The 23,662-nt window shown below is 48.3% G+C and overlaps 2 protein-coding genes across 10 annotated transcripts in view; both read left to right on the top strand.

The window, feature by feature from the left end:
- The window catches only part of DAGLA (diacylglycerol lipase alpha), a 96,192-nt gene extending 77,496 nt beyond the window's left edge, over nucleotides 1–18,696 (top strand). For both annotated transcript variants that reach the window (XM_045016216.1, XM_045016215.1), the window contains 8 exons: nucleotides 2,752–2,832; nucleotides 5,808–5,950; nucleotides 7,449–7,517; nucleotides 8,669–8,741; nucleotides 10,136–10,332; nucleotides 10,719–10,848; nucleotides 12,387–12,568; nucleotides 17,763–18,696. In XM_045016216.1, the coding sequence (XP_044872151.1) occupies nucleotides 2,752–2,832; nucleotides 5,808–5,950; nucleotides 7,449–7,517; nucleotides 8,669–8,741; nucleotides 10,136–10,332; nucleotides 10,719–10,848; nucleotides 12,387–12,568; nucleotides 17,763–18,690 (1,803 nt within the window). In that variant the 3' untranslated portion in view covers nucleotides 18,691–18,696. The remainder of the gene's footprint in view (nucleotides 1–2,751; nucleotides 2,833–5,807; nucleotides 5,951–7,448; nucleotides 7,518–8,668; nucleotides 8,742–10,135; nucleotides 10,333–10,718; nucleotides 10,849–12,386; nucleotides 12,569–17,762) is intronic.
- A 955-nt stretch (nucleotides 18,697–19,651) lies between these two features.
- MYRF (myelin regulatory factor) overlaps nucleotides 19,652–23,662 on the top strand; it is a 142,965-nt gene continuing 138,954 nt past the window's right edge. For 7 of the 8 annotated variants that reach the window (XM_045016212.1, XM_045016209.1, XM_045016214.1 and 4 more), the window contains exons 1-2: nucleotides 19,655–19,774; nucleotides 20,860–21,013. In XM_045016212.1, coding sequence (XP_044872147.1) covers nucleotides 19,745–19,774; nucleotides 20,860–21,013 — 184 coding nt within the window. In that variant the 5' untranslated portion in view covers nucleotides 19,655–19,744. Of the gene's footprint in view, nucleotides 19,775–20,859; nucleotides 21,014–23,662 lie in introns of all 8 variants that reach the window. The other variant, XM_045016204.1, reaches the window with a different exon arrangement.

The following is a 23,662-nucleotide window of genomic DNA, read 5'->3' as shown; positions in this document are numbered from 1 at the left end:
TAGCCTGGGTGACAGGGACCATGACTTGTAACAAAAAGCCTTAAAAGTTATGGCCATGACAAATCTCATGCTCTTTTAATTATATCAGCTAGATACAACAGTTCCTAATAACAATTAATTACAACCTGCCTTCCTCCAGTAGAGCCTATGTATGGGTTTTCAGCAAGATTTACCTATGTGGAAAATGTGAAGGGGTTTTGAGCTAGAGCAGGGGTGGGCAAACTTTTTGGCCTGAGGGCCACATCAGGTTTCGTAAATCATATGGAGGGCCGGTTAGGGGAGGGGTTTTTGGCTATCTGCCCCCCCTCGGGACTCCTGCCCCATCCAGCCCCTCCCCCCCGTTCCCTGACGGCCCCTCTGGGACCCCTGCTCCATCCACACACACCTGCTCCCTGTCCCCTGACTGCCCCCGAACCCCCGCCGCCCCATCCAACCCCTCCTCTCATTCCTGATGGCCCCCCTAGGACCCCTGCCCCATCCAGCCACCCCTTCTCCCTGTCCCCTGATGGCCTCCGGAACCCCTGCCCCTGACTGCCCCCTGCTGCCCCCCCCTTCCTGACTGCCCCCAGGACCCCGCCCCCATTCAACCCCCTGTTTCCCCCCCCGACCACCATCCACACCCCCGACCACTACCCCAAACTCCCCTGCCTCTATCCAACCCCCCCTGCTCCCTGCCCCCTTTCCGTGCTGCCTGGAGCACCGGTGGCTGGAGCCGGGCCATGCTGCTGCTGCTGCCACCACGCAGCACAGAGCACCGGATCAGGCTGGGCTCTGCAGCTGCACTGCCCCAGGAGCTCACAGCCCCACTGCCCAGAGCATTGTGCCGGCGGCGGACCGAGCTGAGGCTGCGGGGCAGGAGGGACAGCAGGGGAGGGGCCAGGGGTGAGCCTCCTGGGGCTGGAGCTCAGGGGCCAGGCAGAACGGTCCCGTGGGCTGGATGTGGCCTGCGGGCCGTAGTTTGCCCACCCCCGAGCAAGAGGGATCCAAAGTAATATTAGCAGGAAAGAGTCCTGTGGCACCTTATAGACTAACAGACGAAGTGGGTTTTCACTCATGAAAGCTCATGCTCCAATACGTCTGTTAGTCTATAAGGTGCCACAGGACTCTCTGCTGCTTTTACAGATCTAGACTAACACGGCTACCCCTCTGATACTTGACACAAAGTAATATTAGACTACCCAGTTTCAAAAAGGAGTCATTTTTAACTCCTTAGAACCACAGAACAGTACAAAGTATTTTCTTGTAACTCCCCAAATTCTTCTCTCTGCCCTCTACCAGTGATGTGCCAGTTTTTAAATTAGGCCTCATGTTTTATTTCTTCATACCTTACAGAGTGATATCCCAGTTTAACAGGAAAACTAAACGACAATGATGAAGCTATGACTGTGGTTCCATAACATTAAAATGACTGTGTGCATTAGACTATCAGTATCAAGAATATATCTATAAGGCTGACTAATTCAACCCAGTAGTAACATATCATCATGGATTCAGGTCAGGATTTTAAAAAATAGGAGCCTAAAATCCATGTTAGTTATCTAAATAAGTGACCTGATTTTCAGACATTCCCATTGAAGTTAAAGATGAACAGGGACTGTTTTTGAACGAGGTTGAAGTTGAAGAGCTGTCAGAAGGCCTGGAACAGGGACTTAAATGATCCTGATAGCTACTTTTTGATGATGATATTAGCATCACAGATGTCTCATTTGTAGGTTCACAGACTCATAAGTGTTCTGCTCTTCCCCTTCAACACCATTCACCAGTGGCCCCATTCCTTTTCCCAGCTCGGCTTCTAGACAATTTTCTCACTCTCTGTTGCTAGTAAGCATAACAAGAACCTTGATGTTCTCATTATTTTCCTGTTAACTTGTTAGAATAGTTAACATTTTTATTTACAGATTGAAATTAGAGAGGAACATGGTTAAGATGCTAGCATTCAGGAGATCTGGGTTCAATTCGCTGCTCTGCCAGAGACTTCCTGTGTGACATAAATACCAAAGATAGATGGCCTAATGTTCCAAGTGTCAGAAAGCTTTCAAAGATATGTTGGGTTCATACTTCAGAATGACAGTGGGCCCTAGTCCTGACTGGATCTTCTGGTTGCTTTCAAGTGGAGTAGCCAGGTGGAGGGAACAGGGAGAGCAATAAAAAGAAAAAGGCGCCACCCACTGTGGCGCTTTTACTCACCTGGCGGCGCTCCGGGCCTTTGGCGGCAGGCCCTTCACTCGCTCTGGGTGTCTTTGGCGGCACTGAAGGACCCGCCGCCGAAATGCTGCCGAAGACTCGGAGCGCTGCTGGGTGAGTAAAAGCGCCGCAGCAGGTGGCGTCTTTTCTTTTTTTTTTTGATCGCTCCCCCTGTTCCCTCTGGGTGAGTAAAAAAAAAAAAAAAAAGGCGCCAAGAAATTGACAAGACGCCACTTGTGCTCAGTGTAGAGCGGCCACTGCCCTGCTCCCCCCCAGTTACGCTACTGGTGCTACCATAATATAAATATTTACTACTCCTGCTACTCTATAGCAGTCCACAACCCTGCTAACTAGAGACATACCTGCTGATACCACAGTTAATTCCTCTCCAAATGAAATGAAAGAGTGAGTCAGTACTTTCCCCCATCACCCTTTGGGTGCAGTCCAGAGCCTTAGCTGGAAAGCTCACTAGCTCCTTTCGGAAATTTGCTGGCCTCTGTGTGTTGAGACTGTGCTGATATGCTAATGATCACATTTTGGTCTATGCTCCTTGGTGTCTGCCCTCAGGGAATGGTGTTGTCTGCTGAGTACATCAAGAAGAAATTGGAGCAGGAAATGGTGCTTTCTCAAGCCTTTGGACGTGACTTGGTGAGTCCTTGCTTTCTTGTGCCCCATGCAGAGTGTTTAGGAGATAGGATTCTCCTGTGCCACTGGTATTGTCCCTCCATCCACACTTCCCTGAAACAGCTGTAGTAGAATTGGTCCCAGGCACTCAAAGCTTTCTTCTGATTCCTGGTGATCCTAGCCATCAGAGCAACAACTTGTTACCTGTTACTCCAATGTCCTTGTTTCCTCCATGCTCCCTGTTTTGGCGGGTTCTCCACACCAGTCCTGCGTAGCTCCAGAGCTAATTCTTGAGGCAAGGCTAAAAACAGGAAGTCATCCTATAGAGACACTGAGCAGAGAAACATATCAATAATACTAAAATCTCTTGCCCGTGGAATCCATTAGTTTAGAGAGAGACTACTGGGAAGCAGTGCCCACTAGCATTCATCTGGACAGCTCAGATGTATACTTTTTGCATGAGCTGATCTTCCTGTACCATGAAGAAGACCATACCACAACTGCAGAATGCTGCCCTCCAAAGTGAATGTAAATTATACCACACTGACAGAATGATTAACTTTTAGCTAAGGGAGGGTTTCTCTGGACTGTCAGATTCCCTGCTATGAGAAGATTGCCCTGTTCTCGTTTCCAAAGAAGGCCTTGATCTGAAGACGGACTATTGGGATTTAGCAAGCAATCTAGAAACCAAAAAGGAGAGGAAGAAGGAAAAGAGGGATCAAGGAAGGATGGCAGACTGCAGGACATGATAACCAAATACCCCAGTGAGATGTCCACCTTGTAATGTGTGGTAAATGGATGGAGGGATGCACAGGTCACTACTCTGATGATTTCTTAATATGCTCTATTTCTTTCACCCCAGAAAGTGGAAATTGGCCTTATTAAGTGAGCTCTTACTCATGAGAGGGAAATTTTCCTGCTGTTCCATAGACCTCAATAATTGCTGCCCGGACTTGCAAGAATATAGTGGTGTTAGAAGCTCTGATACCTCAATTCTCTCCTGCACATTGCACACACAAATCTTGTTTTTGTTCCTGTCTAAATAATACTTGATCATCCATCTCACATCAAGGCAATTTAATTTGACTTCCTTTTGGTAAGATTGTTTTAAATATGATAGGTCCAATCTTCAGCAGATGTAATTTGGTGTCACTCGGTAGGATCTGGCCCTGGGGAAGATAAGGAGATGTCTCCATTAACATGCTCTGGGGAAGCAACTTTGTGAAATAGTCAAGTGCTGTCTGAAGGACAACTTTACCAGAAAGAAGCTAAAGAAATGGTTCTTTGATGGAAAAAGCATTCGTTTCACTTACCCTCCTAGTAGATGCGTTGGCCATTTAAGAATGCTACTTTAAACTGATAAAAAAATCCAGCAGTATTGTAGAGGTTGCTTCTAATAGTTCCATTTTGTGTCCTAGTACCAGATTTGATTTCCCATCTTAATTGGAGGAAAAGGTTTGATCCCTGAATTGATAAACGTGGAGTTCTGAGGATGTGATGGTAGACCTTCCTTATAGCCTAGGGGCCCCTAGTGCTGCTGTTGGTCATGCAGAGAACTGAGACTCAGAGCTTTGATAAAGCCAACATAGCTTTTTATTAGTAAGCTTTATGATTCAGGCCAGGCCTAGAGCTTCCAACTTCTGAATTTACACCAAATGCAATAGTAAAGCTCAGAAGTGGATTTTTTTTTATTACAAGAGTAAGTCTGCCAGCTATTGAGAATATCTAAACTCCAGAAGATGCAGCCATCCAAGTTCCAAGCACTCATTTGAATTTCTCAGTTTTTGGCATCTGATTGGACCTTTAGTGGGAGATAGAATTCAAGGGAACAAACTAACATTTCTAGGAGCCAGGAAAACTAAGGACTATGGGGCCAGATCTTGGTGTTTTCAGGAGTACTCTGGCTATGTGAGCAAGGAGCGAGAAAGGAAAAAAACGCCCACTTTAGGGGACCAGACTGCTGAACTGAGAATGCATCGATTTTTCCATGCCTTCCTCTCCCAGTGACTGCAACAAGAAAAGTCCAACAAGGCAAACAAATTGATCTGTGGAGTTCTTCATTCCTGAAGATGAACTGATGGAGGTTGTCTATTCATTTCCCATTCTCCATGGGCACAGAATCTTTTGACTCAGCTGTTTGGCCTGAATGTTGTGTTTGCTTTGTACTTAGGTGGCCAAAACCAGCAGCTTCCACTTTTTCACCAGTGTAAAATGCATAGAGTCTCTATTCTTGGAGGAGAGATTGAAATTCCTCCTGGCCATTTATGTAAGCTACTATTGCATAATTGTCACTCTGAACCTAGATGAGGTCAAGAGGGGAACTAGACATTCTGTGGCCTTCCTGATCACCCTCAATTCCAGCAAATTTATATTCATCCTTCTTTCCAGAGTAGGCCATTTTCCCTGGCAAGTGTGCAACCCATTGGGAGCACCCCAGTCTGTTAGATATGCATCTGTGGTTATTCTCGCCACACATATCTCTAAGTTTTCCCTCTGAAAAGGTTTCTGGAACTAGTCCCCCTTGTCCTGAAAATTATTCAAGTTGCCTCCGTGAATGGTAGTGGATGTGGTTACCCGCATTCTGTCTCCAGGCTCATGGGTTCCCTGCTATGAGGAGACAGATTCACAGGTAGTAACAAAAGTGTCCTACTCCCATCCGTCAGATGGGGCATAGTTGGGCCCCCGCTAAATTATTGATGTGACTCCTAGGACTGAGGGAATTCCACTTTCACTTCAGAGGAAGGGTCCTTCCAGGGCAGGGATGGGATTTGCTTGGTGGAACTGTCATTATGTATCCTAGACTGAAGCAGCATGGAATCTGAATTCCACGACCACTCCAGAATGTATCTTCCTACCAGGCCATAATTAATTTCCATTGGTGGAAGGAGGGACGGTCTGGAGCACTAGTGCATGGGAGAGTCAGCTTTTGCTGAGCCGGGGGAGCATTGTAGAAAGGTGCCCAAATTCTTCCAGTATCTCAGCTGGTCTTTGTTTTGCAGGGCAGAGGAACAAAACACTATGGGCTGATTGTGGTGGGCCATTCCCTAGGGGCAGGCACAGCTGCCATTCTGTCCTTCCTGCTGCGTCCGCAGTACCCATCGCTGAAGTGCTATGCCTATTCTCCCCCAGGGGGGCTGCTGAGGTATGTGTTGGAAGATGAGACCTGACTGGGGGGTTGCAGCTGATCATTATTGTGTGTTATTTGTACTATGATAGCACCCCAAGGCCTCATTGTACTTGGTCCTGTACTGAAAAATAGCAAGAGACAGTCCCTGCCCTAAAGAACTTACAGCCATGGGGGGCAATCTACTGTAGAAGCTGATGCTGCTGTTGGTTGTTTCCAACAGGCCTGGTTCTGTCTGTCTTGGTTTTGGATCTTGATTTTGATGCCAGGTGGACAGCTGCCCCAGACACTTACTAAATCTGTGAAGTCACATGGCACAGGAGTCCCCTGGCTAATACTGTAGCTTCACCCTGTTTACAGTAGCAAGCGCAAGCCACAGTCAAGAGGCTGGCAGCCCAGACAATGTTTCCCTTCCCACATCCTTCACTGCATATTATGTGATTCAGGGCGCAGTGCTCCTCTGTCCATTGCAGATAGATATACAGCAGGTGACTCATATAGTAGTTAAAAAAAAAAATCACCCATCTTGACCGACGTAGAGAGGGGTGGGGTCCCTTGAGCAGTCACGACTGTCATTGCAGGGGGTATTTACAGCAGCTGCAGAGACTCATCCATGATGATAGTCCTGTGTCTCTGTAGCACGCGGTGGGGTTTCCCATTATGGCAATCACTCTGGGCATTATCCTTCAAGACAGTTACCATGATAGGAGTCTCCACAGTATCTGTTGGACAGACTGTCCTCTGCAGTGACTGTCCAAGGGATTACTCCCCAGGATAGTCACTGAGGGAACTCTGTAGCTTATCTATTCAGATTTCCTCTGGCAGAAGGCTGTTGTTGACACAACCATGGGTAGAGTGTGCTGTTAAACCTCAGACTATCCAATAGCTCTAGGGGGTGCCTCCACTTATCATATTTCTGATCTTCATTGCACTCTAACGTGGTTTGCAGTGACGTCTGTGGACCCTGCCATTTGACTTCTGTTAGTAGTATTGGCCTCTATCTATTGAGGCCATGATTCAGATAGAGGCCAATGAAGATGTAAATCTGCATAACGAACAGCGATCTGGGAGTCTTGGCTCACTTACCTTGGGCCAGCGGGGATGGGGTGGTGCAGAAAGTGATGTTCTTAATCCCATAAGCACCATGTAGTGTCAGTCTCAGAAGGGCATGGGGTGTTCTGTCCTTCCTATCTCTCTCAAGTGTCCTGGCCATCCGAAGATTACGGGAGATTCAATTTGAGGCATAATATTTGAGTACTTCCTTTCCTAAGTGTATGCAAGGGCTAATAGTGCCTGGGGCACAGGGAGTGGATTTCAAGCCTAGCACCTGTGGAGCAAGGTAGAAACCCCAGATGCCGTGAGGAACAGAAATTGTGGCCTGCACAACACCACAATCCCCCAAATCCAGCCTCTTGGAAATCAGACCCTTCAGAGGCCAAGAGCAATTTGGCCATGGAGTGCCAGTCTCTGCCAGTGAAATCCTACTTGTTCTTCTTGGATCCTATTTCTCTTCCAGTGAGGATGCCATGGAGTACTCAAAAGAGTTTGTGACTGCTGTCGTGCTTGGCAAAGATCTAGTCCCCAGGCAAGTTGAAAAATCTCTGAATTCCTCACTTCCGTATCCACTTGTTTTATACCAAATGCACCTGTTTCCAGTCTGAACTCCCCTCCCCCCAGATCATATCTATCTCCAGTTTCCTCATTTACCTGTCCTCATGTGCTTCTTACTTGTCCCTCTTTTCCTAGTTACCTGTATTGCTGTATCTTTTACCTGGACACCTTTATTGGTGTATCACACACCTGTGTATTGGCATATCCCTCCCCTCTCTCTCAGTTGCCCGTATGAGTAAAAAGGTGAATATCCTGACTTCACAATTATGTTCATTGTTACATCTGATATATCTGTGCCATCTTCATGGTATCTGTATTGTGTCATCCCGCACCTGTGTACTGCCTCTCTGGTTCCATGTGCTCTGTCATCTCAGGCCTGTGTACCCTCTCCCCAGTGACCTGGAGTTGGACATCTCGCACCTTTTTATCATCTCATTGGAGATGTGTGGCCTAATGGCTGGGGCTTTGGACCAGTTGACCTGGGTTCTAGTCCCAGCTCTACCATCAATTCTTGGTGCGTCTCCCCCCCATCTTTGAAATGGGGATAATGATACTGACCCACTTCTGTAAAGTGCTTTAAGATCTCTGGAGGAAAAGCTCCCTGAAGTACTGAGTATTATTATTATTGGTAATCTATATGATGACATCTCTCATTTGTCCATTGTCTCCCTGATGATCTATATGGTTGTGTCTTACACTGCTGTACCATCTCCTTGGCTTACCTGTTTTGTAGTCTTTCATATCTCTGAACCATTTTCCTGGTTCCTCATGTTGTGACGTCACACTAGGTACTATCTACCTGCCTCATGCCATCTCACACCTCGGTATCCATCTCCTTGGTTATCTGTATTGTCACATCTCATACCCATACACTATCTTATCAATTTATCTCTGGCTTCTTATACCTCATTACCTATATTGTGTAATCTCACATCTCTGTGCTGTTTCTTGGGTCATCTGTATCGTGGCATCTCCCAAATCTTTGTACCATCTCTTGTATTGTGGTATCTCGCTCTTCTGTTCTGTTAGTCCCACCTCTCCTTGGTACCTCTGTTGTGATGCTTACTTCTTGGGAGTCACTTGTGCAGTTGTAGCTAACACCCTTTCTCTCTCACTCTCTTCCAGGATTGGTCTCTCACAGCTAGAGGGATTTCGCCGGCAGCTTCTTGATGTTCTCCAGAGAAGTAACAAACCAAAGGTAAGAAAATTCAAATCCACATGGAATGAAAAGCCTTGACAATTATTTGCATGGAAACACCAGACCGAACGAATAGGTGGTGTCCTGAGCTGAATCTGTTTAGAATCTCACACTCCAGTTCTAGCTCTTCCTGGCCTTTAGTGAGCAATAGCCAGTAATGGACTAAGTAATGGAGCGGGTGTGGAGTTTTATACCTATGGCTCCATGGTGTCTATTTCATTGTGCAGTTTTGGGTTAAGCAGATTATGTTAACCCTTTGGAGATGGAGGATTTATATGTATACTATGTCGTAAAGATTCATTTCCAGCAGACTGGGAAATGCCAGCATTCTAAGGCAGTGGTGTCCAGCCTTATTACCACATAAACCTAAGCACAACCTTGTGTGGGCCAAACAGATTCAACCTGTTTTAATAAGATTTAAAGTCACCCATATTGATTTATATTTTAAGTTCATATGTATTTAGATAGCATGTTTCTAGGTACAGTATTGTCTATTTACACACTTGTGTAAATGAAAATGATGTAAACAAATGCTAATGAATTGGCCGTTAGTATATTATGTTGAAGCAGGCCGTGGGCCTTAGGAAATGCTCTGGTGGGCCGTAGGTTGGGCACTCCTGATCTAAGTGATAACAGAAACCTTATTAACACTAGTAGCAGTTTTAATATCAAGGATTTTAAAGGTGACCTGTAAATGGGGAAAAAGGACTCTGTGTCTTTTTGTGTGGTTGTGTAGTGTGACATGCTTGAAAGGGTTTTTTTGTTTGTTTGGGTTGTTTATTTTCTGCTTGTTTTTCACATTAGAAATTCAGCTTTTGTCTATGCTGCTTGTCTTGCAGTGTTCTGTGGGTATATAAAACTGTTGGGATTATGATTTCACAAGGACCAGGGAAGCAAAACTGAGAGGGGAAGTGGTTTTCATGCAGATTCTTTAAAACTTTGTTTTCTTTCTTTTGTTGCTAATGTCTACTTAACTCAAATGCCTAATAAATAGGTATGAGAAAATATGTCTTTGTAAAAGATTCACCATACCTGGCCCTCCAGTGCAGGCTGATAACACTTCCACGCCATGTCTCTGGCTCCTCTAAGGAAACCTTCAGCAAAGGAGACCTTTTAACTTCCCTTTGTCTTCTTCTTAAGCAAATAAGGGCAAATAAGGGCACAAGCCCGATTTTGTTGTTTTGGGACACTTTTAAGGTGTTATGTATCCTGTTTAACCAAACCCAGCAACAGTCTAATGTGAAGTGACCCTAGGAATATGACACTGTGCGCCCCCTTCTCCCCTGGCTTTTTATCCTATTCTTTTTTCTCATCTCCACACTGTCCCTTTCTGTATTTCGACATCACGATCCGTTGCATCACCTCATTCTCCTCCTTTCTCTCTTCTTGGACAGTGGCGAATCATCGTGGGTGCCACAAAGTGTATACCCAAGTCAGAGCTCCCAGAAGAGACTGAAGGGAATTCAGTAACCAGTAGCCGTCTCTGGACTCACCCCAGTGACCTAACTATTGCCCTGTCCGCTAGTACGCCACTCTATCCACCTGGCCGCATCATCCATGTGGTGCACAATCACCCTGCCGAGCAGTGCTGGTAAGTACAGCTGGAGCTGCAGCCATGCCCGGGATGGGGAGGCACACTTCAGTTTTGGAAAGGGACCCAAGGGGATAGCCTTCAGGAAAGCCACAGCTTGCTTTGTCTGTAAGTGGGAGTTATTTAGCACCATCCTGTGATAGTTGTGTCTGTCCTGGGGAGGAGATAGAAGGAGGGGAGATCTTGCATCAGGATTGGGAGCAGTGGCAGCAGTATATGTAACTCAACATCTCTTCTCTTTTACCGCGCCCCTCCCATTCTCTTGTTCTCTGTCTCTGGCCCCCACTGTCTCCTTCTCACATTCTCCCTCCTTCCCGCTCTCTGACTCACATGCTGTCCCATGTCTCCATCTCTCCCTCTCTTTTGATCCCTGACTTCTATTCCAGTTGCTGTGAACAGGAGGATCCCACTTACTTTGCAATTTGGGGCGACAATAAAGCGTTTAATGAAGTGATCATCTCCCCAGCAATGCTGCATGAACACCTCCCTTATGTGGTCATGGAGGGACTCAACAAGGTAATGCTGAGCGTCTGAGTCTCTGGTATCAGGAGGGGTAGGGGGAGACTCAGCACGGCAATATAGCTTCTGAGTCTCAGACCCTGGGAGTGGCAGGAGATGGGGAGGTTGAACGAGGGTGTAAGCTGGTAGACTCCCCACTCAGCTGCTCCAAACCAAAGCTATGCCCTTGTTGGAGAGTCGAAAAGTCACGTGCTGGCACCTGGTTTTATTAACTCTTATACATAGTAGTGAATTCCAGTAACATTGAGAGACTCCAACCAAGATTGGTGCCCATTGTACTAGGCATTGTACATACACATAGTAAGAGCCAGTTCCTGTTCTAGAGAACTAACAGTCTAAATGGACAAGATGGTCAAAGAGTGGGAAGGGAAACTGAAGCACAGAGTGGGCAAGTCTGGCCCAGGGTCACATAGCTCATTAATTGCAGAACTGGAAATAGAACTTGGGTCTTCTGAGTCTCAGTTAAGTGCCTATCCACTTGACCTTGCTGCATTTCCAAAACAGCACAGTGTGAACCCCAGCCTCAGCTGTCTCCTTAGTCTTGTCTGCTCCTTGGTTCCTTCCTGCAGAACCTGCCCATCCCACATCCGACCTCTCTCTGCCAAAGGACTGCTCATGTATTCAAAGTTAATCTAATAAGCCACAACTTCCTCAGTGGGGCAGCAGTGACGAATGTGGAGGTCCTTGAGTTGTCCAGCACCTCCCAATATGCTAGAGCAGGGGTAGGCAACCTATGGCACGGGTGCCGAAGGCGGCACGTGAGCTGATTTTCAGTGGCACTCACACTGCCTGGGTCCTGGCCACTGGTCCGGGGGGCTCTGCATTTTATTTAATTTTAAATGAAGCTTCTTAAACATTTTAAAAACCTTATTTACTTTACATACAACAATAATTTAGTTATATATTATAGACTTATAGAAAGAGACCTTCTAAGAACATTAAAATGTATTACTGGCATGCGAAACCTTAAATCAGAGTGAACGAATGAAGACTTGGCCCACCACTGCTGAAAGGTTGCCGACCTCTGGGCTAGAGCCTCTGTAGAATCTTTCCACTGTGCTACAGAGGCAATATTAGGCATCTACATGTCACACAGCAGGACGTGTCTCAAGTCATTGGGCCTGATTTTACAACCCTTATTTAAGTCAATGGGACTGCTCATCTGAGTGCCTACCCCCACACATGGATAAGGGCTGCAGAATGATACAAATACAGTTCCTAGTCATGAGGCAGTGGCACATAGCTTTACCCAGGTCTCCTAGGCCCTGCTAATCATGGGGCTACCACAGGCAGGGTCCCTAGTTGCTTTCCCCTGCTGGGTTCCAGCGGTACCTACTGACAGTGTGGCTTTAGTGTCAATATTTGTATAATATCAGTGTGTGTGATCCTAGGAATGATCCTTGCCTTTGAGATCCCTCTAGGCTTGCAAAGGCTGCTGATAAGAAGCAAATCGGGGATAAGTTGGCTTGTCTGGGGGATGTTCAGCGGTCAGAACAGAAACGGTCACTGAGCAAAGCTGATCTTATTTTGACTAGGTCTTGGAGAATTACAACAAGGGCAAAACTGCCTTGCTTTCTGCAGCCAAAGTGATGGTGAGTCCAACAGAAGTGGATCTCAACCCGGAATTGATCTTCCAGAATCAGCCCCTGCCCAGCGGACCCTCATTACAGATCGGGATTGGAGCCATAACAGTGGACAGAAGGAACAGCAGCGTCAAGTAAGGATATGCCTTTAATTTCCTTGAAAACTTTACCCAAGGCCTGTGGAGGGGTTGTTGCCTCCCACAGGATCCCTGATCACTGCCAAGCTGTCCTGCAGTGGCTCAAGAGCATGAGACCAACCGCCGTATGGACTGTTAAGAAGCAGGGTACAAACCCCAAATTGGTTGTGAGTTCTGTACTTAGATTTCACTAAGCTATTATCAAGTGTGAACTCCTCAAGCACTACATCAGCCTTAACATGGAGTCACAGACAGTCCCCTTGTGAACTCTGATCTATCTTGGCACCAAGGTAAGCTTACCTTTGATAGATGGTTCCTCCAACCAAAGATCCTAGTAATATTCAGGTTATTCCCAATCCCAAAGGACCAGTCACTTACCCCAAGTCAGTTGCATCTTAGATCTCACACCAAAGACAACACTTGCAGCCAGTCCTATAATAAACTATTTAAAGATGTATTAACTAAGAAAAGGAAATAAGAGTGTTATTTACAAAGTTTAAAGTAGCTAAACACACACACACACACACACACACATGAGTTCCAGTGTTAAGTTTCAAAAGGTAATAAAAGCTTCTATAATAAGCAAGCTCTGTATGTCCTTTAGGGCTAACCCAGACCAGGCACTGGGGATCTTTTGCATAAAAGATACTGTTTCTCCTTGTTAGGGCCTTTTATTCCTTCCCTACTTCTGCTTTGAGTTGCAAGTTCAGCTGTTGGGAGGAATTGTCTTCTCTTCATGAGCAGGGCCGGGGGTGGGTGGGTGGAAGCAACTAACAAAGTCTTTTGTCCTCTGATGTTCCACAATGGTTTGTCTGGTGTTGATGGGCCTTCTTTTGTTGGGCCGGAGCTAACATCTCTGAAGGCAAAGTAGTATTTCACTTTTGTGAATGTCTCTCTCCTGTCTGGTGATTTGCAGTTACAGAGCAAACACTTTTACAGTTATAGAGCAAACACTTAGGGCTTGGCTACACTTACAAATTTGCAGCGCTGCAGCAGGGTGTGAAAACACACCCTCTCCAGCGCTGCAAATTGCGGCGCTGCAAAGCGCCAGTGTGGTCAAAGCCCCAGCGCTGGGAGCGTGGCTCCCAGCGCTGTCCGTTATTCCCCACAGGGAGGTGGAGTACGGACAGCGCTGGGAGAGCTTTCTCCCAGCGCTGGTGCTTTGACTACACTTAGCGCTTCAAAGTGCTGCCGTGGCAGCGCTACCGCGGCAGCGCTTTGAAGTGCTAAGTGTAGCCACAGCCTTAAATATTAATTTATAACATGGAATACAAATATTATAAGTGAGATTAATGCAAGCATCAGTTTACAAACATTTCATAAAGTCTAAGCACATTTGCATACTCTAATACCTATGTTAACGATACCAACACACAGGTGAGCCAGATTGGTTTCCAGCTATATATTTGTCAGTGTTCAGTTGAGACCTAAGGCCTTGGCATGAGCTGGCACCTGTTCTGCCAGTGTCACAAGTACCCTTTGAAAATTGTGACTGGCCCATGTGTGAAGTATAGATTCAGTAGCTGCTCAAGTGGGATTTTTACCTAGGAAATAAAGAAGATCATATCATGCTAAAAGTCCATTGATACAGCAAAGTGAAACCCAGTGGTGAAAGGACATGGCAACTTTCCTTCTTACTCCAGGGCAAAGAAGGGGTTTCCCTTGGGACAAGACTGGGATTTGGTGGTGGGGCAAAGCTTGCATCCCTGCAGAGTAGATTTCTATTTTCCAATACCCTGTAAATATTATGGTGCTGGTAGTAATAGTTGGTATCAATGGTAATAGATACTATCTGAGACTGTCATGGTGAGCAGAATGCTACATTTTGTATAGCTGCTCATGTAAAGTGTATCCCAAAATGATTTACAGCATAAATAAAGTTATTACAGAAAATTGCAGAGGAAGAGAGAAGTACAGAGGCATGGGCAAGGGGGGAAGGTATGTTCCCAGCTGAGATGTGAAATGGAGAGACTGTAAGGCAGATGAACCCAGGAAGGCTGGCAGGAGTTGCAGAGAAGAAGGCTATCATAGTGAGGGAGGCCAGATTAGTGATGGACAGGAAGCAGGCCAGGGCAGAGAGAGTTGGAAAGGGAGTAGGCAGTGACTGTGAGGCTGGCTGGAGCCAGACCATTGGGAGTTATAAAAACAAGGAAGGTAATTTTCAGTCAGAACGAGATGGGGAGCCAGTGGAATTGTGTAGGGGAAAGGAAATGAGTGTGGTTGTACCTGTGTGAGGGTTTGGGGCATATGCACGTGCTGGGATTGGCAGAGCTGGGACTGGGGAGGCCACAGAACGAGAGTTGCAGTAGTCAAGGTGAGAGGAGGAGAGGACTTGGATGAAGATTGCAGAAAATGTGAAGCTGAGGGAGTGACTTATGGACATGGTTGCATTGGAGATAGGCCAGTTCGTAGACATGAGCGATGGAGGAGGAGGACTATAGACCAGGGGTCGGCAACCTTTCAGAAGCGGTGTGCTGAGTCTTCATTTATTCACTCTAATTTATGGTTTTGCGTGCCGGTAATACATTTTAATGTTTTTTTAGAAGGTCTCTCTCTATAAGTCTATATATTATATAACTAAACTAGTGTGGTATTGTAAAATAAACAATGTTTTCAAAATGTTTAAGAAGCTTCATTTAAAATGAAATTAAAATGTTGATCTTACGCTGCTGGCCCGTTCAGCTCGCTGCTGGTCTGGGGTTCTGTTCACCTAGGCTGGCAGAGGGCTGAGCGAGGCCTGTGGCCGGGACCCCGGCTGGCAAGGGTCCGTCAGCCAGAACCCAAGACCAGCAGCAGGCTGTGCGGGGCCGGGACCCAGAGGGCTGGGGGCAGAGGGCTGGAGTCAGGGCTGGGGGCTGGGTATGTGGGGGGGTGTAGGTGTCAGGGCGGGGGGGGGGGCCCGGGTATGGGTGGGGGTGCCGGTGTCAGGGCTAGGGTTGTGTGTGGGGGGATGAAGGAGTCAAGCAGAGGGCTGGGTGTGTATGAGGGAGGTACAGGGCTCAGGGCAGGGGCCTGGGGGGTGTGCGGGGCTCAGGGCAGAGGGCGTGGTGTGTGTGTGGAGGTCAGGGCTCAGGGGAGAGGGCTGGGTGACTGCCCCCCTAAGAACTCCCAACCCCGCTGCTCCTTGTCCCCTGACTACCCTGTCCTGGGACCCCACCCCTTATCTAAGCCTCCCTGTTCCTTGTCCTCGGACTGGACCCTATCCCCTACCTGGCCCCTGACTGCCCCGACCCTTATCCACACCCCCGTCCCCAGCCAGACCCCCGGGACTCTCATGCCCCATCCAATCACTCCCCACCCCCTGACAAGACCCCCAGAACTCCCGACCAATCCAACCCCCCCAACTCCCTGCCTGCGCCAACCCCTCTCCACACTCCTGCCTCCTGACAGGACCCCCAGAACTCCCAACTCATCCAACCTCCCCAGCTGCTTGTCCCCTGACCACCCCCTCCAGAGACCCCCCCCCACCCTAACTGCCCCCCTCCAGGACCCTCCTTGCTCCCGGTCCCCTGACTGTCCTGACCCCTATCCACCCCCTGCCCCCTCACAAACCCCAGGACTCCCATGCCACCCCCCCTGCTCCCTGACTGCCCCCTCCAGAGACCTCCGCCCCTAACCTCCCCCCCGGGATCCCACCCCCCCATCCAACCCACCTGCTCCCTGTCCCCTGACCATCCCCACCCCTTATCCAACCCCCCCAGCCCTGGGTTCTTTACCTTGAGGCTCCACGCAGAGCCAGACACAGGCCCCGCTGGAGAGCACAGCCCCGGCCCTCAGAGCGCTGCGCGCGGCGGCGGCAGAGCTCCAGTTGAGCAGGGAGCGTGTCTGCCTCCCCGCAGAGCCAAACGCTGCCCCGCCAGAGAGCACAGCCCCGACCCCCCAGAGCGCTGCACGCGGCAGCAGGGCTCCAGGGGAGGGAGGAGGCGGGGGAGGGGCCGGCAGCTTGTTGAGCTCAGCTGGCGCTCCGACCCCAGAGCGCGGACCCCGTGGCTTGCCGTGCCAGGAGAGTGGGGCCATTTGCCCACCCTGTGCGCACGGCTATGCTTCTGCTCCCTGCTCCCGTGTGGGGAGGAGAGCGGGCGAGGCTGGCAGGATTTTTAATGGCATGCTGGAGTCCAGGCAGGCTCCAGCGTGCCATTAAAAATTGGCTTGCGTGCCGTCTTTGGCACGCGTGCCATAGGTTGCCGACCCTTGCTATAGACGGTTGGTACAAATGGGGGTGAAGAGACGGAGCTGTGCTTGAAGGGGCCACTTCTACCCCAGAAAAGGACTTCTGTTTCTGAGATTTCAGATAAAGGAAGCTGAGAGGAAGCCGTGCACTTATCTGGCTAAGATATATAGGGAGGCCGAACATGACGGTGTCATTAAGGGTGTTGAAATATGTACCCCTGGGATAAAACTGAGTAATAGCTGAAGTTAAAGAAATAGATGAGATGAGAAAATAGGAGAAGACTGGAAACAGAGGGTTTCTAGGCCCTGAGCAGGAGCCATCACTTGAGACAGAGTGAGAGGCTATGCAGGGGCAGAACCATGACAGTAGAGCAGCCAGAAGAGGGAGCAGTCCTGCCATGAGGGCAGGGGACTGGACTAGATGACCTCTCAAGGTCCTTTCCAGTCCTTCATTCTGTGATTAGTGAAGGCTACAATGAGGCCAAAAAAAGAGGTAAGAGCAAGCAGAGAGGAGGAAGAGGCTGTTGACGACCCAGAGGAGAGAGACTTCCATGTTCTAGCCAGAGCAGACTCTAGAGTGGAATAATGTGAGGCTATTCTTATTTTGGAGGTGGGTGAAGGGGAGAGGAGGTTACTCTATCAAGCCTTGTGCTGTGAAAGGGAGGGTCAGACATAGGGCAGTCCAGGATTGGAGCCTGCTGCTGCTTCACTTTCCATCATTTCCTTCCAGGGGAGAGGCTACTCAGGGAACTAGGTACAGGGTGATGGGTTAAATTTGTGGCAGGCGAGAGCTTTAATTGACAGTGTTGGAAGGTAGGAGGTGGAGATTGAGATGCTGACTGCCAAGGTGTATGTGACAGTGCTGGGCCCAGAGGTGATATCTGATGTGCACTCAGTAAGCAGAGCTATGTCAGTGCGGAGAGATGGTGTCTGGGACTCCCTCATTTACACAGGAATGAGCTGGTATCAGTCAGGTTTCAGAGTCATGCAGCTACCTCATGTTTCTATTGTCTCTCTGCAGGAGCAAGTCCCATTCTGAAATCAGTTTGGAGGGGTTTTATGAGACCAAGCTCCTTTCTCCTGTGCAGAAGGACCCCGTGGAACTACTGCTTCTGGATACCAAGGAGCGCTTGTCTGTGGACCTGCAGGACCGCCGCGCTCCTCTCGCTACCATGGAAAGTCTGTCTGACAATGAGTCCATCTACAGCTTTGAGTCGAGGCGCTCCTCTGGCTTTCGGAGCATCCGCGGTTCACCCAGCCTCCACGTCGTCATGGAGAAGGATGAGACGCACTGCTTTTATATAGACCCCGTTATCCCTGAGGAAAACCCCTCCCTGAGCTCACGGACAGAGCTGCTTGCTGCCGACAGCCTCTCCAAACACTCCCAGGAGACCCAGCCCCCGGAGGCCTTGCACAACAGTGGTGGCACTACCCCCCAGCGACGCGGCAGTGAGGAAGGGGCTGGTAGCGAAGGGGACCACGTTTCCTTCACCCCTCGGGAGGAACTGACCCTCCAGAATGGACGGCTCACTGATGTGCCCAGTCCACAAGTGCTGGAGTTTGCTGAATTTATAGACAGCCTCTTTAACCTGGACAGCAAAAGCAGCTCCTTCCAGGACCTCTACTGCATGATGGTATCTGACAGCTCCAGTGACTTTGCTGAGATGCCCAAGTCAGTCAGTGATCAGGAGATCCTGCTGAGAGCACAGTATGAGCCCAACCTAGTCCCCAAGCCCCCTAGGTTGTTTGCTGGCTCAGCAGATCCCTCTTCTGGCATCTCGGTCTCACCCTCCTTCCCTCTGAGTTCATCTGGGGAGCTTATGGACATCACTCCCACAGGCATGAGCAGCCAGGAATGCCTGGTCACTGACAAAATCCGGACTTCCACTCCAGCTGGTCATGTGACCAGCCCTGCCAAGCAGGAGGACCTCATGATCTCAGCCCTCTAGTGCAGGAGTGAAGGGGTGAGGGTCCAAGAGCCAATCCCATGAGCTGAATGCTGGGATAACACTTGGAGGAGCTGGTCATTGGGCAGTTAGGAAGTGGAGGAGACGCCTGAGAATGTTCCTTCTGGGGTGCCATGCTGGTGGCATAGTGACGTCAGGGGGATGGATTCCGTATGCTGGGTCGTATGCTTAAGTTTGGGAGAAGATGTACTGCCTCTCAAAGCCTGCTACACTAAGAGGGTCTCATCAATGGAGTTAGATGTTTGGTTTCCCTACCTCAGCCTACTGGATTAAATCAGGGGGCAGATTCCCTGCCTTGGGGCATCTGCTGAGGCACAGGGCTCAGATTTCCTGCTTGAGGGAGTCTGCTGGAGTCAGGGGGTGGATTCTCTGAGGTTAGAGGACTGGAATAACAGAAGTAAGGGTTGGATTACCTCCCTGTTGTCATTTAAGTGGTGTCAATAGTGAGCAGATTGCGACTTTGGGCCCAATTGCACTAACACGTCATGTCTGACTCAAGCACCAATTTGTCACCCTTTCATGGTGTTTGTTTTTATAAGACACTCTCTCCCGTTTTAAAGCCATTGGAGCTGTATTCCCGGGGAATGCAGCCACCCTCTCCCTGACCAGGCACAGCGAGAATCAGGCTGGCACTGTGTGTTTTCGCTTCCCCAATTACCTCTGAGTTCATTGACTACCAGGCTTCTTCTGAGAAGAAAGGAAATCCATGTACTAGAGAGCCGAAGGCCACTGCTGCATCTGTCCTCCATAAGAGGGGTGGAGAAGGTCTCTTGGGTCTCGCCTTCATCACTTCACAGCTCCCTGGACCACTCAAAACTGGAGACGTTCCCATCACAGACTGACAGGATTTTCATCTCAATACCACATGGATGGATTGGTTTAAACTAGCTTTTGGTATTTAAAAGGCTTGCCAGTGCCCAGCATTATCTGCCAGGTCCCTGTGGAGCCTGGGAGCCTCCTTGGGCCTGTTCCTGGTCGTCAGTCCACTTTCCCCGCAGACCAACGCTGGTCTCTGCCATCGGAGTTCAGGGAAAAGATGAACCTTTACCAAGTGTTGAAATCTCATGTATGTTTACAGAGCTGCTAAGCTTTTCAGAAGGTATTCATTACGCAAATTGGAAAGCCTTCCTGGAGCAAGAAGAATGTTCTCTCTCCCCTTCCCTTGCCGTTCCCTCAGTTTGGGGGCTGAGGGGAGAGTGGAGGGGGCAGGAGGTGCTGTTATTGCAAATCCTTGTTTCAAAGTGGAGGCCCTTTGATCCAAGCCCAAGGGGAAGCTGCATGCCTCCTCCCCCGCCCCCCCCCCCCCACAAGGGTTCATCCCCTTCACCCTACTGCACGACAACTGGTTAAAAAGCCCCAATATGTTGTCAACAAAATTGTGACTGAGCAACCCCTCCTGTTGCTCTCAATTCCAGTGCCCAGGGTAGCCTGCTGGCTCTATCGAATTAATGGAAGGGATTTTCCGATGATGGAAGCAGGAGGGAGACTGACTGCCTAAGCAGTTAAACATACTGTGACCTACAAGAATCCTCTAACTGGAAAAAGACTTCATATCAGAACTCAGCAGAACCAATCCGTGTCTCTGCAGCTCTGCCCTCCTTCACCGGAAAAGAATCTCCTGTTTGAGTCAGCAGTAAAAAGCCCCATCTTACCGGAGCCCTTGGCTGTGCAATTCCCAGTACAGTGAGAATTCCATGCTTCTGATAGGTTAGCCCCATTACACAACGGGAATCGATGGGTCCAATCCACCATCACGGTACAGCTTTGTTGTTGGTTGTTTGTGCTAGCTGCTGTACAAACACCAAACAAAAAACAGTGTAAAATGGCACCAAATAAGAACAGGAACGTTTTTACCCCCACTCAGCATGGCAATGTTGAATTGGCTCCTATGTGTCCAGTGTGACAGTATCTTGTAGGGTAGATTCCCCAGTTCCCCACCATGAAGTGCTTAGTCATTGGGAGTGCAGACGTTTCCATTTATAAATACTAAAACAAAACCTTTTAACTGTCCCAGTAGTTTAGATTCCAAATGTGACCTTTCTTAAGACTCCGGCAATCAGAGGGAAGAATGTCCTCCAGATTCTAAATATCTTTTTTTTTTAATCTATTAGTTGCTGAGCAACAAAGTTCCTCTTTTTTTTTTTTTAATAGGCCCTACCGAAAAGAGCAGTGTGGTGTGTTCCCCTTGCTGGCTTTGCAGCAACAGTTAACCAGCATTGTGCTGACAACATGAATGGGTCTGGCACCAGTACAAGAACAGCTATTAATACCATCCTCCATTGGAAGTGCAGGGCAAGAACGCATGGTAAGGGAATTAAAAGGTGATTTTCAGGAAGGCATTACAGTGAGCACTACAGTTTAGAATAACAAGGGGAGTGTGCAGAATTTAGGGAGTCGGACTAGCAGGCTAGGCTCACCACCTGCAGCAGTCTGCTGAGGGTGCTGCAGCGTGGACAGGGTGACACCCTGCCTCAAGCCGTCTGCTAGCCTTGGGGAAAGGGCGCATGTTCCTGCCTTGCCCAGTAGGCTGAGGTCGGGTGGTAATAACAACACTTAGCACTTATCTAGCGCTTTATATCTTCAGAGCACTTTACAAACATTAATGAAGAAATCATCCCAACCTCTAGTAGTTAGGTACATAGCTACTGTATTAGGAGATGCCTCAGAGAATCTGCTGAGGCTAGGTGAAGCTGATTCCCGATTTTGGGAGATTAGGGGGTCAGAGTCACAGAAATTATGGGATCAGATAGCTTCCCTGGTAGTGAAAGTTTTGTTAGCATTTAAGTGATTTCACTAGTGACCAGATTATAACTAATGGGTCACACTACTGCACTAAGATGTCACATCTAACCTGGGCATCCCTTTGTTGCAGTTGTATGTTTTAACACTGTCTACTTGTTCAAAGCCATTGGATTACAGGGAATTCAGAAGCTCTCTCCCTGACCAGCTGTAGAGGAATCAGGCCAGCAGGGTGCGTTCTTGCTCCCCAGTTTACATGCTCTGTGGCTGTGGGGCTTCTGCCCAGGATTTGGAAATATGCAGCCTCCCGTGTCCCAGGGCTGCTGCTGACCAAAGAAGAGGGGAGTTGAGGTGTGCGAGGGTCCAGTTAGCAAAGTTTCCAACTCCAGTATCTCATGGCTTCCCCTCTTGTAGTCATTTTTCATTGTCCCCTCCTGGGAAATCAGGACTCTTTGCACAGAGTAAACCCATGCTCTCTGCACCAGCACTGCCCAAACACACGTTAAATTTCCCCCTTGAAGTGACTGAAGTGTAACTCCACCCCATTGTCTTATGCATTATAGAGAGCATTTGCAAAACGCAGCCTCCCATTGCACCCAAAAGAACATATTTGATGTGTTTTTGTTTAACACTGAACCCATCACTAATCTGTCATAAATACCCTGTGCTGCTTTCCACCTTCTCTGCTCTGATACATTTTCTGAGACAACCATACCTAGCACTTAAGGTTCCTTCACTGCTTGACTGCTGGATCTTATCCTCCAGCTCCTGTGCAGTCACCTTGTGCCTTTAATGTTTGGATGGCCCATTGAAATGTCAATGGGACATCACTGGGGCAGTACTGGATGTACCTGACACGTTAGAGAGCAGCTAAGCTGTTTAATTGTTTGTGTCAGTTCTTGGGGCACACTCTTGCCTTCCATCCCAATCAGTGGATGATTGGTACTGGAGTGCCGTTCCAGTGAAGGGTCAGAGCAGAAGGCACCCAAAATGCTGGAGCTGAGAGGCTGGTTTTGTGCACCTTAAAAATTAAAACGTATAAAGTGAAACCTAATACACCAATGCAGCTTTGCCAAAGAGTCCAACAAAGAAACCTCCCCAATTAGGCACTTTGTGAATAATAATGAGACTGTACTTGCATAGCATGTTTTATCTTCAAAGCCCATAGCAGACTGTGATGGACTGTAACCCTGAAACCTTGGAACATTCAGGGACAACATGTGAGGCTTTAAACTATTGTAACAGCACCAGTTTAACTCCCATACCTCCTAGGTCAAAGAGAGATGGGCTCTAATCCTGTCTCTGAAAGTAGTAAGGACCCATGAAGGGCTGTATGTGCTTGGGTGATCGATATTTCTCTTGTGCTTTTTCAAACACTGGCATATTTTTGAGCTGCCCTCTGGGCATTAGGAACTTGATCCAAAGCCTATTTAAGTTAATGGAGAGATTCCCATTGACTTCAGTGGACTTGGATCCGGCCTTTGGAGCAGTTTTACATCAGGTTTTAATGTGTGGAGGTCCTTTCATAAATTATTTTCTTGTTTGTGTTGTGGTTGTGCCCTAGTCAGAGACCCGGACCCTCTTGTGCTAGGTGCAGCACAGACACAGAACAAAAAGACAGTCCCTGCTGCAGAGAGCTGATGATCTCTTCACTACCCTTCCTTAGATCTGTACTTCCAGTTTGGGACCATCTCCTGCTGCTACCGCTTTCCTCTCTTCTCTCCTAAGCTGGTGTCTGCCTCTACCCGTTTCACTCAGTCAGGAGCCCTCTCCTCTCTTTTCTTGGTGCCCCAGATGGTGAGGTTACTCTGTGTCAAGAAGATGGTGCCCCAGTCCATGTCCTGTTTGGCACCAGTTGCAGCGCTCTATCCCACCTTCCCCATCCTGACTCCATCCACCCAACTCACCATTGCCTTGGCTTCCGGACTGCTGTCCACCTGTTCTCACCTGGAAAGATGTTGAGCTCCCTCAGTGCTTGATAGCTTCTATGGGAGTTGAAGGTGCTCAGCACATCATAGGAAATGGTCAGGACTTTGCAGCTTGGAGCCCTAGGTGCGTACTCCACCTTCTGATGTATGATTTAAGTGTAAATTTGCAACTCTAGTAGTTTTTCCTTTTAATTTTATTCAGAAGTAGTGGTAGTTAATACAAAACACTATAGACTTTCCAGAGCTCTAAAATTGCAAAAAATGGTCTAGAGCAGGAGTGGGCAAAC

Source organism: Mauremys mutica, chromosome 4 (genome assembly GCF_020497125.1).
Source record: "Mauremys mutica isolate MM-2020 ecotype Southern chromosome 4, ASM2049712v1, whole genome shotgun sequence".
Lineage (NCBI taxonomy): Eukaryota > Metazoa > Chordata > Testudines > Geoemydidae > Mauremys > Mauremys mutica.
This window is presented reverse-complemented; position numbering and strand designations above follow the sequence as displayed.